General features: G+C 54.4%; 2 protein-coding genes across 2 annotated transcripts in view; one reads left to right on the top strand and one right to left on the bottom strand.

Annotated features, from left to right (window-relative positions):
* The window catches only part of FAM222A (family with sequence similarity 222 member A), a 55,961-nt gene extending 52,821 nt beyond the window's left edge, over positions 1–3,140 (top strand). The window contains exon 3 of the mRNA XM_003932268.4: positions 661–3,140. Within this exon, the coding sequence (XP_003932317.1) occupies positions 661–1,937 (1,277 nt within the window). The 3' untranslated portion in view covers positions 1,938–3,140. The remainder of the gene's footprint in view (positions 1–660) is intronic.
* Positions 3,141–15,914: 12,774 nt separating this feature from the next.
* TRPV4 (transient receptor potential cation channel subfamily V member 4) overlaps positions 15,915–17,776 on the bottom strand; it is a 52,926-nt gene continuing 51,064 nt past the window's right edge. The window contains exons 15-16 of the mRNA XM_039472305.2: positions 17,125–17,246; positions 15,915–16,587 (exon numbers count right to left, since the gene is read on the bottom strand). Of these exons, the coding sequence (XP_039328239.1) occupies positions 16,430–16,587; positions 17,125–17,246 (280 nt within the window). The 3' untranslated portion in view covers positions 15,915–16,429. The remainder of the gene's footprint in view (positions 16,588–17,124; positions 17,247–17,776) is intronic.

The following is a 17,776-nucleotide window of genomic DNA, read 5'->3' as shown; positions in this document are numbered from 1 at the left end:
AATCCCAGCTACTCAGGAGGCTGAGACAGGAGAATTGCCTGAACCCAGGAGGCGGAGGTTGCAGTGAGCCGAGATCGCGCCATTGCACTCCAGCCTGGGTAACAAGAACGAAACTCCGTCTAAAAAATAAAATAAAATAAAAAAATAAAAAAAATAAAGAACAGAAATGATGAACAGATTGCAGCATAGTCACACAACAAGTACCACACAGCAACGAGACAGACTGAACTACTTCCCACACGGCCACCTGGATGATTCTTACACAGTAGGAAGTGACAGAAGCCAGGTGCTAATGAGCACATGTAGAATTCCCTCTCACCACGTACACAAGCCAGGCACAGCCAGTCCACGGTAACGGTTAGGTCAGCGTGGGTGTGGTTAGAGTCTGGGAGGGGCTCGGGGACCCTGTAGGGGACTAGCAATGTCCTGTCTCTTGGCCTGGGTGCCATAAAGCAGGTGTTTTCCTTTTGTGAGAGTTCATCAAGCTTACGTTGCAGGCAATTCCCTGCACCTTACACTTACATCCAAAGTTGAAAAACATAGAAGGAATAAGGAAGAGCGAAATGAATGGGAAATTAGTGTGGCGAGGGGCTCGTGAGCCCTGCAGGGAGAGGTGGGCGTGGCCTCCCATGGGCTCTCACACATGCTTTCCTCCCCCAGGCGAGGCAGTAGCCAGCGCCATGCATTCCTCCCGCTACCCGAGCCCGGCAGAGCTGGATGCCTACGCTGAGAAGGTGGCCAACAGCCCGCTGTCCATCAAGATCTTCCCCACCAACATCCGTGTGCCCCAGCACAAGCACCTCAGCCGCACAGTCAATGGCTATGACACCAGCGGCCAGCGCTACAGCCCCTACCCGCAGCACACCGCCGGCTACCAGGGCCTTCTGGCCATCGTCAAGGCTGCGGTCTCCTCCTCCAGCGTGGCCGCACCGGCTGGGCCCGCCAAAAGTGTGCTCAAGAGCGCCGAGGGCAAGCGGACCAAGCTGTCACCGGCTGCCGTGCAGGTGGGCATCGCGCCCTACCCAGCGCCCAGCACTCTGGGGGCCTTGGCCTACGCCAAGCCACCCGAGGTGCCTGCTCCTCCGCCCAGCCTGCCTGCAGCTGCCACTGCCACCTCCGTCATCCCCCTGCCAGGCCGAGGCCTGCCCCTGCCACCTTCTAACCTGCCCTCCATCCACAGCCTCCTCTACCAGCTCAACCAGCAGTGCCAGGCCCCTGGCGCCGCACCCCCTGCCTGCCAGGGCGTGGCTGTTCCCCATCCCAGCCCTGCCAAGCACGGCCCAGTGCCCAGCTTCCCCAGCATGGCCTACTCAGCCGCAGCCGGTCTGCCCGACTGCCGGAAAGGCACCGAGCTGGGCCAGGGAGCCACCCCAGCCTTGACATTGGCTGGGGCCACCAAGCCTGCAGGGTATGCAGACAGCGGTCTAGATTACCTGCTGTGGCCGCAAAAACCACCCCCACCACCGCCCCAGCCGCTGCGTGCCTACAGTGGAAGCACGGTGGCCAGCAAGTCCCCTGAGGCTTGCGGGGGCCGGGCGTATGAGCGGGCCAGCAGGTCACCCCTCAACTGTGGTGTGGGGTTGCCCACCAGCTTCACCGTGGGCCAGTACTTTGCGGCCCCTTGGAACAGTGTGCTGGTGACCCCCACCAGCGACTGCTACAACCCAGCGGCGGCAGTGGCGGTCACGGAGCTGGCGCCAGGGGCAGCCCGGGATCTGGCTGGGCCCTCCGCAGATGCCCTCTCGGGCCTGCCCAGCAAGAGCATGTGCAACACGTCAGTGCTGAGCAGCAGCCTCCAGTCGCTGGAGTATCTCATCAATGACATCCGGCCGCCCTGCATCAAGGAGCAGATGCTGGGCAAGGGCTACGAGACGGTGGCGGTGCCCCGGCTACTCGACCACCAACATGCCCACATCCGCCTGCCTGTCTACAGATAAGGCCTGCCCTGCGGACGCACGGACACACGGACGGGGTGCGGAGCTGGGAGGCAGGCCGCGGAACAGGGTGGGCAGCTCGAAGGGGCGCTCAGCCCCACCCTGTGCCTGCTGATGCCCACAGGGAAGCCAGGCCGGCTGGTGCCTCGCTGTGACCGGATGGAGGGGGGCAGGGTGACCTCACACACCAAGGCCCCTCCCCACTGTTGGTTGCCCCAGGACACAGGGAGGGCCGTGGAGCGGGGAGGCAGCCACTGACATCCATGCCTTCCTCTATCTAAGCTGGCAGAGACAAGGAGAGAGAAACCACTCAAAAACAGGAATGGTTTTTTCTGGGTCTCCTGGGACGGGCCCAGGCCAAGGTGGGGTAGGGAGGAGACGGGCACACCAGAGTCAGCGTGAGGGCAAAGCAGCCCCCAGGGGTCAGACAGCTGTGCTTCCCCACCCTGGCTCCCCAGTATTCTGGGAAAGGGCACAGGGAGCCGATAGGAAGTCACTGGGCCCTAAGTGTCTCCCCACCACTCTAACAGAGGCCCCAGGACTACACTAGTCCCCTGTTCCTCCTCCCACACCCACACCATTCCTTCCTAACAGAGTTGCACCACATCCCCATTTTCCAAACCCTGAACTACCACCTTCCCGCTTCCCTCCAATACATCTTATAGGGCTGCTGGGTACAGTTACGCAGGCTGTGCACTGCACAAGGGCACCCTGTCCACGGAGACACCACTTTCACCCAAACTTGTATATTTATTACAATTTTCCACATCTTGAGGAAGGGGCGTCAGTTTCCTGTTCGCACAAAGGCACGACGGGCGAACGATGGGCCTGTGATCTTAGATCTCATTCAGAGAGAACCTCCCTTGCCTTCTTTGAGGGATCTCTTGGGATCCTCCTGGTTTTAACTGGGATACCCAGTCCAACTCCTTCCTGCAAACCACCCTCCCAGGCCTGTCCCACACGATCAAAGGGGAAACGATAGGCAGGAGTCCCCTCATGAAGTCCCCACCTCCTAGCCCCTCTGGCGCTCTGGAAGCGGTACTGTAACTCTCTCCAAGGCCTGTTCAAGCACTAAGTGCATTTACAAATCTCTGAGAATGTTTTTTTTTTTATACTAAAATTGACCATTATATTCTACTGTGAGAAGTGCAGTCTGCACTATATTGTTTTAAAAACGAAGAGAAAAAAAAAAAAGGAAAACACAGATGGTGCCTCAGCTGTCAGCTTTGCTTCTGTAGCTCTTGTTTTCGTTTTCTTTCTCCCTCTCCTTAGGAGTGAAAGGGGCTGTCTCCTCCCAGCTGACCGGCTTGCAGCCGGGAGGGAAGCAGGCCAGGAACCTCCTGGTACCTACTGTGCATGGGGCCTTCTGCATTCAGTGCCCCGCCTCTTCCAGCTCTTTCAAGATGGACACTGTCATATAGCACACAGGCTGGTGGCCGCTACGCCACAGCCAGTGATCTCTAGAGCAGCAGAGACAGAACCAAACGGGGGCTGTCTTCCTCATTTCCTCCATGGTGGTCTGGGGATGGCACCTTCCCTCCATCACAATTCCTTCCCAGCTCTCCCTCTATGCCTGGCAGGCTCCAAGGGGCCACGGTGGCAGTGGGGCGGGGGACAGGCCCCAGTGGCTAGGCAGCAGCCATCTCCACCTCCAACCCCATCTCAGCCAGGCCAGACACGCCGGTGCCCACCTACCCCCTGCTCTGGTGCCTGGGGATTTTCGGGAGACCGCCCCTGCCCCAGGGAGCTCAGCATTTATTAGGCCCTGGCTGTGTACCAGGCATTTTCCTACTCACTGCATCTTGCCAGAGCCTCACAACACCCTTGCGGGCGGGGTGGGAGGCGTTCAGGAGGAAGAAACTAAGACTCGGACGTGAAAGCGACCTGCAGAAGGTCACAGCAAATCTGTGCGAAGCTGGGGTTCAGCCTCACAGCACGGATTCTTCCCTGTGTCCTGTCCCTGCCTTCGCCTCCTCCCCTCCCTGGCCTCCTACCCCAACATCAGGCCGGAGGAGTTGGGGAGCTCCCGGCTCTGGCAGGCCTCCCTCCCATTTACAGAGCCCTGCCAGGGTGGCTGGCAGCGGTGAAGTCCAGGGCAGAAGGGAGGCCTTGGATTCGACTCTGCGGTGGGTAGTCCACCTCCCTGAGACCAGGCACCCAAGTCGGGCGGCGCGTACTACCCAGTCCACGGAAGAGGAAACGGAGGCTCCTGTGTCCAGAGCGGGATGCAGGCCCTCGTGCACTGGGTCAGTGAGCCAAGCACACACCCCAGCCCCTGAGGAGCAGGAGCCGGGCCCTGCGGGGTGAGGAGCTGGGAGAGGCGGGGCTGCCTGAGGGCTGCGTCACAGATAGGACACAGCTAGTATAAACGGCAACTGACAGGGTGCTTTTCTGATCTCACCTACGTCTATCAGGCAGGTAATAAAATCATGCCCACTTTATAGATAACACAAGCTGAGCAACGGCTGCAGGATGTTGAGAGGGAGTGAGGTATTCTGGCCCTGAGCTCCACCCCATCCCCATTCATAATCAGAGCCCACCCGGGGGCATCCGAAACCCAGGGGAGCTTGGATGAGACAAACCAGCAGGCCCAGCCTCCTGGGTTCCGGTCCTGCCACCGTGAGGGGCCCCAACCAATTCATCTCCCAAGGGGGCAGCACCAGAACCAGAGATGGAATTCAAGCAGACAAAAGCACCAGGTGAGCACTCGGAGCGGACAGGAAACCAAGGTCTGGGCCAGGTGTAGTGCTGGGCGTGGCCTGTGGCTCAGGTGTCACCCAGGTCCCCACGTCCTTGGTCAACCGCCAGGCATACCCACACTGGGGCATCAGGAGAGGTGAAATGGGCAAAGCTGGAGCCACAGCCCATGCCAGGTCCCTCACATTTGGAGACCAGGGCCAAGGACGCACCTGCTATCCTGAAAAAAGCTCCTCATCCCCTGTGGGGTGGGGTCTGTGTATGGCATGTGGAGGCGCATGGCAGTCTGGGCCTGGGGCTCTCACCCTATCCTAGCACTGACTCCTTGTGCCTCCATTTCCCCATCCGGGAACTGGGCTGGCTGATCTCAAAAGTGCCCTCCAGGGTAGCCTTTCTGGCATGCTTTATACAGTCAGTCACCTTTGATTACCGCATTGATGGGGAAGGACACGTGACCAAAGTGTTACTATCCCTGCTACAATTACCGAGATCCCACAGTTACAACAGGCGGACCGGATACCAGGCTCGGGGCTAAACGTTACTCGGTCCTCAGAAGCACTCTGCGCAACAGGGGTGCACGCACCCACATCACAGACGAGGTCAGTGAGGTCCACAGAAGGGCAGTCACTTCGCCCAAAGTCACACAGCTGAGGACGAAGAACAGCGAAGCGGCTGGGACAGAACCCAGGCCCGTCTGATTCTGAGTCCGAGTTCCCAGCTGCAACACTCGGCGGAGAATAGAAAACAGCTGCCAACCACCGGATGTGGCCAGTTTGGCTCCAGAACCCGGGCCCAGGCTTGGGTCCCAGAGCCCCAGCTGCCCCGGCGTCCTGTGGGTGAAGGGGCGAGAGGAGAAGCGGCCATCTGACCCAGGCCCCCGGCAGGAGCGGCAGTCTTCCCCTAGGTCTCTGTTCTGACACTAGGACCCCTCTCTCCCTATTTAGCAGTCTTGGGCTCTCACCCTTTACCACAGAGCTATCCAATATGGTGGCCAGGTGTGCAGGCACAAAACCTCGGCTATCACTTCCGGTCACAGCGACCATTAGAAGATCACCCCAGATCAGAGACGGGGTGACCCCAGGTCAGAGACATGCCCCAGGAGGCCAACACGGGTCTTAGGTGCAGATCTGCGCAGAGGAAGCGATGAGCGGACACTCACCTTTCCAGGGTGGTTCTGTGCTTTCTTCACTCATAACCCTGTCTTTAGACCACAACCCCATTTCTGGAGGGGGGAAACTGAGGCAAGTTCCAGCTTCTGCACTTGCCATCAAAACAGTGACTCCCAACTTTGCGCTACTCAGCTGCCTCGCTGCAGCCCGGACTCCTCCACGCCCAGCTCCACGTGCGCCCAGACGCTCTTAAAGGTCCCGCGTCTAACGTTGACCAGAGAAGGTGGGGTCCGGCCAGCGCGGTAGATGAGAACAAGGGACTAAAGGTTTTCTGTTTAAATTGCCACCATCAGGGCCGGGCGCGGTGGCGGCTCAAGCCTGTAATCCCAGCACTTTGGGAGGGCGAGGCGGGTGGATCACGAGGTCAAGAGATTGAGACCATCCGGGTCAACATGGTGAAACCCCGTCTCTACTAAAAATACAAAAAATTACTGGCACGTGCCTGTAATCCCAGCTACTCAGGAGGCTGAGGCAGGAGAATTGCCTGAACCCAGGAGGCGGAGGTTGCGGTGAGCCGAGATCGCGCCATTGCACTCCAGCCTGGGTAACAAGAGCGAAACTCTGTCTCAAAAAAAAAAAAAAAAAAAAAATTGCCACCATCATCAGCTCACCAGCAAGTGGCAGGGGGAGGGGAAGAGGCAGGAAAAAACGTAGTATCCCACTGACTCCATGTGTGACCCGGGGTGACTTGCGTGCCTCTCTGAACTTCAATTTCCAGATCTGTCAAAGGAAGGAGTGGGGTGGCATCAGGTGATGGGTAGTCAGGATGATAGGGCAGATTTGTCCTGTGAGAGGGACCCCTCTGAGTGCTGTGGGATACAGTTGTCTGAGGGTTAGACAGAACTGGTTCCATCCTGAGGCTGTGGGCAGGTGCATGTGGCCCCGGGCAAGTGATCCTTTCTGAGCCACCTATTTCCCGACTGTAAAGTGAGGCTCTGATCGGGAGCTGTGTTTCATACCTGTAATCCCAGCACTCTGGGAAGCCAAAGCTGGAGGATCACTTGAGCCCAGGAGTTTGAGACCAGCTTGAGCAATATAGTGATATCCCATCTGTACAGACAATTTTAAGATTAGCTGGGCATAGTGGTGTGCACCTGTAGTCCCAGCTACTCAGGAGGCTGGGGTGGGAGAATCACTTGAGCCCGGGAGGGCTGCTACAATTACCGAGATCCCACAGTTCAACAGAGGCCGACCGGATACCAGGCTCAGGGCTAAACGTTACTCGGTCCTCACAACCACTCAGAGCCACAGAGGTGCACGCGCCCACATCACAGACGAGGTCAGTGAGGCCCACAGAAGGGCAGTCGCTTCACCCAAAGTCACACAGCTGAGCATGAAGAACTCAGTGGCTGGGATAGACCACAGGCCTGTCTGATTCTCAGCCCAAGCTCCCAGCTGCGACACTTTGAGGAAAAGGGAAAAACAACTGAACACCAGATGTGGCCAGTTTGGCTCCAGAACCCAGGCCCAGACTTGGGTCCCAGAGCCGCAGCTGCCCCGGCGTCCTGTGGGTGAAGGAGAAAGGCCACAGTGAGCCATGATCGCACCACTGCGCTCCAGCCTGGGCAACAGAACAAGACCTTGTCTCATAAAATGAAATGAGGCTAATATTTTCAAGTACGTACCATGTGAGGTTTAACTTAGCAGATGGGTGGCCAAATACCCCAGCGGCACAGAGCCGTTAGGTAAAAGATGTAGCATAGACTTAGGTGTAGCGTTCCCGTGCTCACCTAGTGCAGCTAATTTCCCAGTCACCTTGAAAAGTGGGTTTCCCAGCACAAAGAGTTTCAGAAACACGCCTATCCCGGCTCTTGGAGATACACAATTCACATTAACATATAAAAACTCTCACAAATCCTGCAGGCAAGATACCCTTTCAGCTTTTTTATTTTGAGACAAAGTCGTGCTCTGTCACCCAGGCTGGAGTGCAGTGGCACCATCTTGGCTCACGGTGACCTCCGCCTCCCAGGTTCAAGCAATTCTCCTGCCACAGCCTCCCGAGTAGCTAGGATTACAGGCATGTGCCACTTAGCCTGGCTAATTTTTGTATTTTTAGTAGAGCTGGGTTTTGCCATGTTGGCCAGGCTGGTCTTGAACTCCTGACCTCAAGTGATCCTCCCACCTTGGGATTACAGGCGTGAGCCACCACATCCAGCCCCCTGATAGCTCTAACCCAGCATTTCTCTAAATTTTTTGACCACCTAAGTTTTTGTTTCTATTTACACGCCATGGAACAAACAGGACTTCAGGAAATACTAAATCCTGCCTCTTGAAATGCAACTGGGGAAACTGAGTAAGTCCTTTCTCCTCTCTGGACCTCAGTTTCCCCAATTACATCACAAGGACTCATGAGTTTGTGGCAGAGCAAGAACTGGAACCCAACCCTGACCTGGAGTCACTGGGTCTCATTTCTGGTGCACCCTAACTGGGCCTGCCCATTGTGTTAAATTTGGCACCAAAGAAGGTGAAGGCCCTCAGGGAAAAGGAAGAAGCCGCACTTGAGAAGTAGGGATGAGGACTCTTATTCTGAAAGAGGGGAAACAAGTTCAGAGAGGGGAGGCAACTTGCCTGAGGGCACACAGCAACTTGGTCCTGAACTCTTCAGAGGCAGTTGAGGCCACCTTCTCTCCTTCTGGGGTGGGGGCATAGGGGTGGGAAGGATGTTTCCTGTCTCAAAGCCTCAGGGCACACCTAACAGAGCGCTCATCGGAAGTCTTCCTGACCTAGTCCCCAGTTCCAAGCTTCCCTCTGAACCCCTCTGAGGAGGCCCCTGAGTGTGACGACAGCGACCCCTGGTGGCCAATCTCCAGGACCGCAGCAGCCCCACCTGCGCCAGCCAAGGGCTGATCTTTGGGATCCGGGGTTGTACCCCCAAAACTGAGGGCTGCTGACAGCAAGGGAGACTCTCTAATGTCACTAAGAACCTTACGGTGCTAAGAAGATCCTAAGCTGAGATCTGTGGGCCTGGGTTTGAGTCCCTGCTTCAAACCCCACCCTCTCCTGTCCTTACCTGTTAGAAGCCATTACAGCCTGTGGCTGCGGAGAAATCGGATGTGGGCCTGCCTTGGGAATGCCAAAAACACTAAGTAGTTTTTTCCAAAAATCCTGCCACCCCCTAGAAAGGTTCAGCTCCACCACATCCAGGCTATGTGTCCTTAGTGACTGGGTCTCACTTACTTCATCTGTAAAATGGGGGTACAGATTTGTACTTGTCTCTGCATCATGGGCCAGATAACAGCAAATCCCCCTGACTCTGGTTTAAATGAGAAAGAACATTTATTATCTGGACGAATCATAAGAAGCCTTAAGGCACGGTGTCCTCATGGTTGGTTAATTCAGCAGCTCAATGGTGTCATCGGGGACCAAAATCCTTTTCATCTTTCCGAGCTGCCAAGGCCCCTCAGGGGCACAGAGTGGCTGCTGCAGTTCTAGGCATCACATCCAGATGCAACAGTGACCAGCAACAAAGAGGATCGTCTTTTCCTAGATGTCTCTTAATTTCCCAGAAACTCTCCCCAGAATTCTCCCTCCCCCAGCAGACCTCCCCACTTGTCTCAGGGGGCAGAACTGGGTCACATGGCTATTCCACACCAATACCTAGTGAGGGAAGGAGAGTCATGGTGTTTGGCTCGGGTGCTGTAAGGAAGAGTGGGCATGATTTCTAGGATGGTACGAATACCGGTTCATGAGTTCCCACGAGCTCCCGCACGTGGTTCCTGAGATATGAATCCCAAACTCTTAACACGGCAGCTAACACAGGCCAGGTGCCTTATCCACGCTGCTTCCCCCTTTCTGTGATGCCCGCTGAGAGCACAAGACTCCCAGCCCGGCCTCTCCTGAGCCAGCCTTCCACACCTCAGTCCTGAGGCTTGCGCCTCCACCATCCAGCACCCCTCCCATCCTGACCTCGGGCTCCACCACTGCCCTCCCTCTTACTTCTATCTCAAAAGCTTGGGATGAGCAAAGATCCCTTCATTGTCCCCAGTGACACTGGATTCCTAAGGAATCAAAGACAGGAAGTGCTGGATTCTGATAGGAATGCTTTCACCAGGGAGCCGAAAATTAATAACAGCATGAACAGAGGCCTGGAGTATTTAACCGCTCCATCCAGACAACGGAAATGATCCGAGTACACCGTTATCTGAGCGGGGTGTGGGGACCGACTGCCGACTACGACATTATCACATTCGGAAATGTCAGAAGCGTGCCTTTTGCGGAGAGATGAACGGCATGTCTGAATATGGCTTTTGATTAAAACAAAATTCCCAGCATTCATCTAAAACAATAATAACAGCTAATAATAACAGGGCATGTAATAATGAACCATTCATAGGCATAAGAGGTAATTGTTCAATTAAGATCCCAGAGTTTCAGAGACTGTCTTTTTTGATGGGGTCCCTTTGTTTTTGCCTCTAGTAGCACTAATTCTTTCCCAGTAGTGCTTTACACTTGGGAGGAAAAAAGCCCTCCTGTCATATGTGACATACAAGTGCTGTATCATTGTTAAACACACATACATGCGCACGAGAACAAGTCCTTGCTGGAATAAAGTTAGGGGTGTGGGGCTCTCAGTGAATGCGGACAGGCTGGGGAGCTCCGTGAAAGTGACAGGCCACAGTCTTCACCGCGGAAGTGGCCTGGCCTCCTTACCTCCCACTGCTCAGGGATCAGAGTGTTTTCTCTCCAGCATGGGTTCTGAGCAGAGCGCCTGGCTTCAACTCCCGACTGCTTAGCAGCCAGGTGCCCTGGGCAAGAGCCTGCACCTCTATGAACCTGTTTCCTCATCTGTAACACGGAATACGGTAGATATTTAGTTTTTTGGCCTGCCCCGGTTCTATTTACTCTCTTCTAGTGTCTACATCCATTAGCTATTGCTGCCTGCACTTACACACACATGCACTCTTATACAAATTCCGTGGTATCCAAAAACATTCATTTCTCACGCAGCTGCGGGGTTCCTCCGATCTCAGCCAGACTGCCTGGGGTGACTTGGTGTCTCTCATTCTCTTCCCGAGGGCTGGCCCTGGCACGTCTGTAACACTCCTTTGGTCAAGACAAGTCACATGGTCAAGCCCAGGTGTGGGGAATTATGCTTTACCCACAGTGGGAGGACATCACCAACTTAGGCTGCAAAGGGCCCAGATAAAGGGAAGAGTGGGGATTTGGGGCCACTGAGGCCATCTAGCACAGATGTCCACATTCTAACCTTGCTCAGGGCACCGCCCTTCCCCACTCTCAGGCCCCTGGGTCTGGGAGAAGCTAACTCTACCCCTAGCTCTGGAGATCGGCAAATAACTCAAGTCTGACCAATCAGAGATCATTCTGCTTCCCAAGCCACAGTGATTGGTTCAGGAGCGGACACATGACCCAAGTTGGTCCAGGGAGAGTCAGGGACCCGGGGCTTTTGCTGGGATGATTGAACGAGCAGCTCTTTTCTCTAAGATTGTTGAGTTGGTAGGATATCAGTTTGCAGCCTCCAGGGTTCAACACCTTGGGAGAGCCCGTCTAAGAAGAGAGCTTCATTGAAGGAAGACAGAGCTGTGAGACAAGCACACAATAGAGAAACTGAGTCCTGATTACCTCATTCAAGCCCCTGGATCCAGCCATACCTGAAGCCAAACATGCCTGGTCTTTTCAGTAATGTGAGCCAATGTGTACTCAGACTTGCTGTCACAAGTCTGTGCCCCCCAAAACTGTGACTAATATGGCGCAAGGCATGGGGGAGGTAATTAAGAGTGCCAACTGTATAGAATCCCTGTGAGACTTCAATGAGGTGCCATATATAGAAGATCACGCCTGGGACACTGGAAGAGTTCAATGAATGAAGGTGAATTTTTATCCTTTATTCAAAGTATTTACCTCCAAAAAGACAGACGAGACCTCCTGCACGACTGGGCAACTGGGGTGGGGAAGATGGTAAGAGATGATGGCAAAGGAAGGTTAGCTTGGCATCTTTGGAGTCAGATGACATTTGGATTCAAATCCACACTCATCAGGTAGCTGGGTGACCTTGAACAGATCACTTCATCTCTGTGCCTTATTCAAAAAGGGAACAAAACCTCTTATTCTTTACCTCCCAGGATCACACAGAAAAGGAAATGAGATCACGCGGGCCAAGGGCCTGGGGTTTTGGAATTACTGCCTCAGGTTTAAATCCCACCTCATCCACTTACAAGTTGTGTGACCTTTAGCAGAGTCTGCACCTCCTCACTCTTAGAGACTGAATGGCAGTGTCAGACACAGAGGCACTCCATACGTGGCAGCTGCAATGATTACCTGAGGAGTGGCTAAAGGAACCGAAGTGCTCGGTCTTGGAGAAGGGCATCCGGTATTAAACTATGGATGCTGCTTTTTTACAGTCTTCAGAGGTGATGAACCTCCCGTCACAGGAGGTATGCAAATACAGAGGTGTAGGTTTGGTGGTGAAAAGGGATCAAGCATGGATATAGGATTGGGCTAAATTAATGATTCCCAAATATCAGTCATTTTTATAACATAGTCGTCATTTTCCCCATGAAAGTTTATTCATTTACTATAGTTCCTAAAATCATCTAAGTATTTTTTTTACAAGCTACATTTTTATTCCTAAATGACTTTCTTGTAAACTACACTTGAGACCACTACTTTATCTAGAAAATTGTATCATTTTCCATAAAGAGAAGGCTTTATTACTCTAAAATAAAGTGAAATTAAAACGGTTTATTTTATTTTTATTTTATTTTTTGAGACAGAGTCTTTATCACCGAGGCTGAATTGCAGTGGCACGATCTTGGCTTACTGCCAACTCCACCTCCTAGGTTCAAGTGATTCTCCTGTCTTAGCCTCCCGAGTACGTGGCTTACAGGCATACACCACCACACCCAGCTGATTGTGTGTGTGTGTGTGTGTGTGTGTGTGTGTGTGTGTGTATTTTTAGTAGAGACAGGGTTTCACCATGTTGGCCAGGCTGATATTGAACTCCTGACCTCAGGTGATCCACCTGCCTCAGCCTCCCAAAGCGCTAGGATTACAGGCATGAGCCACCATGCCCTGCCACGAAATTAAAATGTTTTTAAGCTCTTCCTAGAAACCATGTTCTTCCAGGGGTTCTGAGCCTAAGGCTTTTCTCTATTTGAAAACAAAGATTAGTGAATGTTGGGAAGGCATTTAAAACACAGAAGCACCAAACTGAGACCTGGATATTGTGAAGGGACACAGAGAAACGAAAGAACATGGGTTTTTAAACTGGGATCCTATGTCCATTGTATCACCTGAGAATATTCTGGCATACCACCAGCGCACGTCCCACACTTTGAAAACGCTGGGAAAGGTTATGTTTAAGATCTTACTGGAGCAAACAAAATCCCAATCACTTGTAAATTTTTAAGTTCCCCCAGACAGCTATTGAGTCAGTCAATATCCAAATCATCAAATATTTTGAAAAATCACAGTTGAAAAACGTACTACATGGCTAAAAGCGTACTCATAGGAAAATTCATAGCCAAAATTATTTCATTATAAAAAAATAAAAATAATTAGCCTGGAGATAGTGGTGTGTGCTTGTAATCCCAGCTACTCTGGAGGCTGAGGCAGGAGAATCGCCTGAGCCTGGGAGAGGGAGGTTGTGATGAGCCAAGATTGCACCACTGCTCTCCATTCTGGGCAACAGAATGAGACCCTGTCTTACAAAAAAAAAAAAGAAAAGAAAAGAAATGAAACACTCACCTTGGACGTTACTGAGTCTGAGTTGGGAGGGTGTTTTGATTTTGTTGGCAGGCAGGCCCATCCCATCTGCCCCTAGAGAAGTGACCTCTTCACAGACTCAGAATGAACCACAGCCATTCTTGGTGACAATGTTGGGGTGGAGGGTGGACATCTGCTACCGGTTGCCTAGGCAATATCAATTCCCACATCCTCTTTCTCACAGAACCCAGGCCTTGCTGGGATTACTTCCTTCCTCCATATTGCCATCTGCTTCTTTAGGCCAATTGCTGTTTCCTGCCTGCTGATTGGCTGAAGTGGGGGACACGTGACATAATTCTGGCCAATAATAGAAGAGGAGAGGCCAGCTAGGGGACGTCAGGGAAAAAGTAAGGGCAGCCTTCCCTCCTCGTGAATGAAACTGAATCTAGATGTGATGCCCGGATCAAGGGCGCCATCTTGTGTCCTTGAGGAAAGTTGGCGTGACCAAAAAGCCAGCACACTACGCGGGCCTCGCCCAGTGCCTGACGCCTGGTTGGAATCCAAACTCAAATGCTGAAGGAATACATGAAGAACAGAACTGGGTCCTTCATAATCACGGAGGCCCTTAATTAACCAGCCTTCGTATCCTCCCTAACTTGGGGTGTCCTGCTGAGATAATAAAAATGCTTTTTCTTTCAGCCAGTGTAAGTTTTCTGTTACTTGCTACCCAAATACCATAACTGTATGAACACTACGGCCACAATTCTCTCTTCTTCCTTATTGATTTGGGTATTATTTATGATTCAATTGCTGCCTGGGGGAAATTTTTTTTTTTTAGACAGATGAGAAAGCACGGAGCCCTGGGAAAAGCTGGGCTACCCCTGGACCACAGGGTGCCATGGGCTCCTGGAGAGCAATGGAGGAGGAGCGGGGGGCTTGGAGCCCCCTGGCCGGCCTTGGTGGTAATCCCAGTCCTCACGGAGCTTGGTAGACTCATGTCCCTCCTGCCACTGACTCTCCCTTCTGACAGATGAAGAGGTGGAGGCACAGAGAGGTAAAGTGACTCAACCGATGTTCCCTGGACCAAATAACCGATGTTCCCTAGACCAGTGCAAGCCCAGGTCTGCTCAACCCAAGCCCTTGCTAGTTTCCACCGAAGCTGCTCTTGGCCTTGGTCTCCTCCGAGACCCAAACTCTTCTCGACTGAAGCTTCAGAAGGACATGAGATTGCAGCCCGAGGCTGGACCCGGAGCTGGAGGCCATGGGAAACTGTAGCTGGCTGAGGCTTCCTTGGCTGGGGGGTCCCTCCTCATGCCAGGTCTGGAGCTGCCTGGGAGCTTGACTGATGTTGGGTATGACCCTGGGTGAATGGCTGCTCTGAAAAGGTGATATGGTGTGGCTGTGTCCCCACCCAAATCTCATCTTGAATTGTAGCTCCCACAATTCCCACCTGTCCTGGGAGGGACCCAGTGGGAGGTAATTGAATCATGGTGGTGGGTCTTTCCCGTACTGTTCTTGCGATAGTCAGTAAGTCTCATGAGATCTGATGGGTTTATAAAGGGGCATTTCCCTGTACAAGCTCTCTTCTCTCTTGCCTGCTGCCATGTGAGACGTGCCTTTCACCTTCTGCCATGATGGTGAGGCCTTCCCCGTCACATGGAACTGTGAATCCATTTTTGTCTTTATAAATTACCCAGTCTCGGGTATGCCTGTATCAGCAGCATGAGAACAGACTAACACAGAAGGGAAGAGGGTCAGCCTCACCTCCGGCTCAGGGCTCACAGCTCAGGGTGGCACACGGCCCCGTGGACAGACACAGGCAGGCAGTCCCCAAGGAGGCACCATCCCACTCAGTCCAGCAGCACCGTGCGCTCCCCCCATCCCAGCTCCACAAGCACTGCCACCATAGTCCTCACCACAGCAGCCGACACGCACACCCAGCACCCTGGCTGACACTTGGGGCTTGCCCACTGCCACACCTGCTCCGCCCTCCCCGCTAGCAGGACAGTCCTCCCAGCAGCATCACTGTTCCCTGACGAGCACCTGAGTCCCCGCACCTGCATCATCAACCCCCAGCCTGTAGTATTCACCCCTGCCCAAATGTCCTGTCCCCACGGGCATCACTATCCCCAGCCAGCACTACTGTCTTCCCCACCAGCATCGCTCTCCCCCTGCCAGCGTGGCTCTCCCTGACCAGCGTCATTACCCCCGCCCGTGTCGCTCTCCTCCCCTCCCTCCGCCCCACCTTCCCCACAGCCACGCTAACCTCAGCCACCTCTCAGGCCAGCACCACCCACACCACCCCGTCTCAGTGCCTCCCAGTCAGTACTCCCGCCTTCGCTCTCGCCCCTCCCCTGCGTCCCCCCAGGCGTGTCCTAGCTCTTCCATCGCCCTTGCTGTCATCTCATGCCTGTTACCATCCCCCCGCCATCATCCTGCCGCCTCCACCACCAATGAATAAACATTTATTGAGCACCGGCAAATCCCAGGCACTCTACAGAACACACAGAAGGCACGGCCCCTCGCGAAGCTGCCACGCTGCCGCACACGGTGGCGCGTGCAGCTCAGGCTGGGGCTGGGGCTTGGCCGGGCAGTGCACCTGGAACGGGGTCCTGAGGCCTCTGCCAGGTTCCAGCTGGGGCGGGGGTCATGCCACTTCCTGAGAGCAGAGCAAATAAATAAAGGAGAGGCAGGGGCAGGGGCCCGGGCCTGAGCCCTGTGGGTGGAGGGGCCCTGGCGTTGGCTTATGTGACTCCATGGGAGTGAGACAGGCGGCCAGGAGCCCCCACCCTGGAGCGGGGAGGCAGAGCCTGGGGACCAGAGGGTCCTGGGGCCTCCCTGGCACCTTCACTGGGCCCTCGCCTCTGGGGCCAAAGCAGGGCGTCAGGGGACACCCCAGAAGGCACTGCTGAAATGCGGGTGGACTAGAAATGGGCCGGCGGAGAGGCTGGGGCTGGGCCGAAGTCCCTAGAGCGGGGAGTCATCAGTCCTCCACTTGGGGGGGTAACCCTGCTGGTGGCTGTCGCAGCGGGGGTTCCCCATGCTGTCCAGAGGCACCACCACCTCGTCTGGGTTGGAGTTCTTGTTCAGTTCCACCACGCGCGGAACCACCGAGGACCAGCGATCTGCACCAAGAGCACACCAGACGGAGGGGAGGGGTGGGTGGAGAGACAGCGAGCATATATGGAGTGCCTACTGTGTACTGGGCACTCCACAGTGATCTGAAGCGGGGGGGTGGTGACTATGCTCATTTTACAGAGGGGGAAACTGGGGCTCAAGCGAGGTCAAGGTGCCTCCCCAGGAGTAAATGGAGGAAGCAGGATTCAAGGCCAGAGCCAAATGCCCTGAGCGCCTACGTCCTCTCCAGCTGCGTCTCACACGCTCCCAGCTTACTAGACAAACAGGAAGGTTTTCTCCATTCGGGGATGGCTGAGGAGTCGTCCTCCCTCCCCAGGCCAGCTCGTGTCACAGTAGGGAGGGCCAGGACAAAGCCATGTAGGTGACGCGCCCCAGGCATTTACAAGCAGCAGAGGAAACTCAGGGGTACACGCTCCCATTCGGCAGACGTGGACACTGAGTCCTGGAAAGGGGCAGGACTGCTCAAAGCAAATCTGCGGTAAGAATGGACTGGGGCTCCCCTCCGCACCCGCCCTTCCACTCACCCCTGCGGAGGCGGCCCACGGTGTGTGAGAAGCCGTAATACTGGTAGGTCTCATTCTTGCCCGGGTCCTCATTGATGATGCCCAAGTTCTGGTTCCAGTGAGACCAGTTCACCTCATCCACCCTGGAGGGGCCAGGGGCCAGAGCAGAAGGTCATGGAGAGCCCTTCCCAGAGACGCTTCCCATGCCACCATCCCCAGCACACCCTCCTATTTATTATGGTAAAATATACATAACAAGGCCTGGCGTGGTGGCTCACGCCTGTAATCTCAGCACTTTGGGAGGCTGAGGTGGGAAGATCATGAGGTCAGGAGTTTGAGACCAGCCTGACCAACTTGGTGAGACCCCATCTCTACTAAAAATACAAAAATTAGCCAGGCGTGGTGCCTCACGCCACCACACACACCTCCACACCCATGTTGCCCAGGGTGGTCTTGAACTCCTGACCACAATCGATCCTCCTGCCTCATCCTCTCAAAGTGCTGGAATTACAAGCTTGAGCCACCACGCTCGGCCAGGATTTGTGCTTTAGATTCAAATTGAACTGAGGCTGGGTGCAGTGGCTTGTGCCTGTAATCCCAGCATTTTGGGAGGTCAAGGTGGGAGGATTGCTTGAGGCCAGGAGTTGAAGATCAGCCTTGGCAACATAGCAAG

This window comes from Saimiri boliviensis, chromosome 7, assembly GCF_048565385.1.
Source record: "Saimiri boliviensis isolate mSaiBol1 chromosome 7, mSaiBol1.pri, whole genome shotgun sequence".
NCBI lineage: Eukaryota > Metazoa > Chordata > Mammalia > Primates > Cebidae > Saimiri > Saimiri boliviensis.
This window is presented reverse-complemented; position numbering and strand designations above follow the sequence as displayed.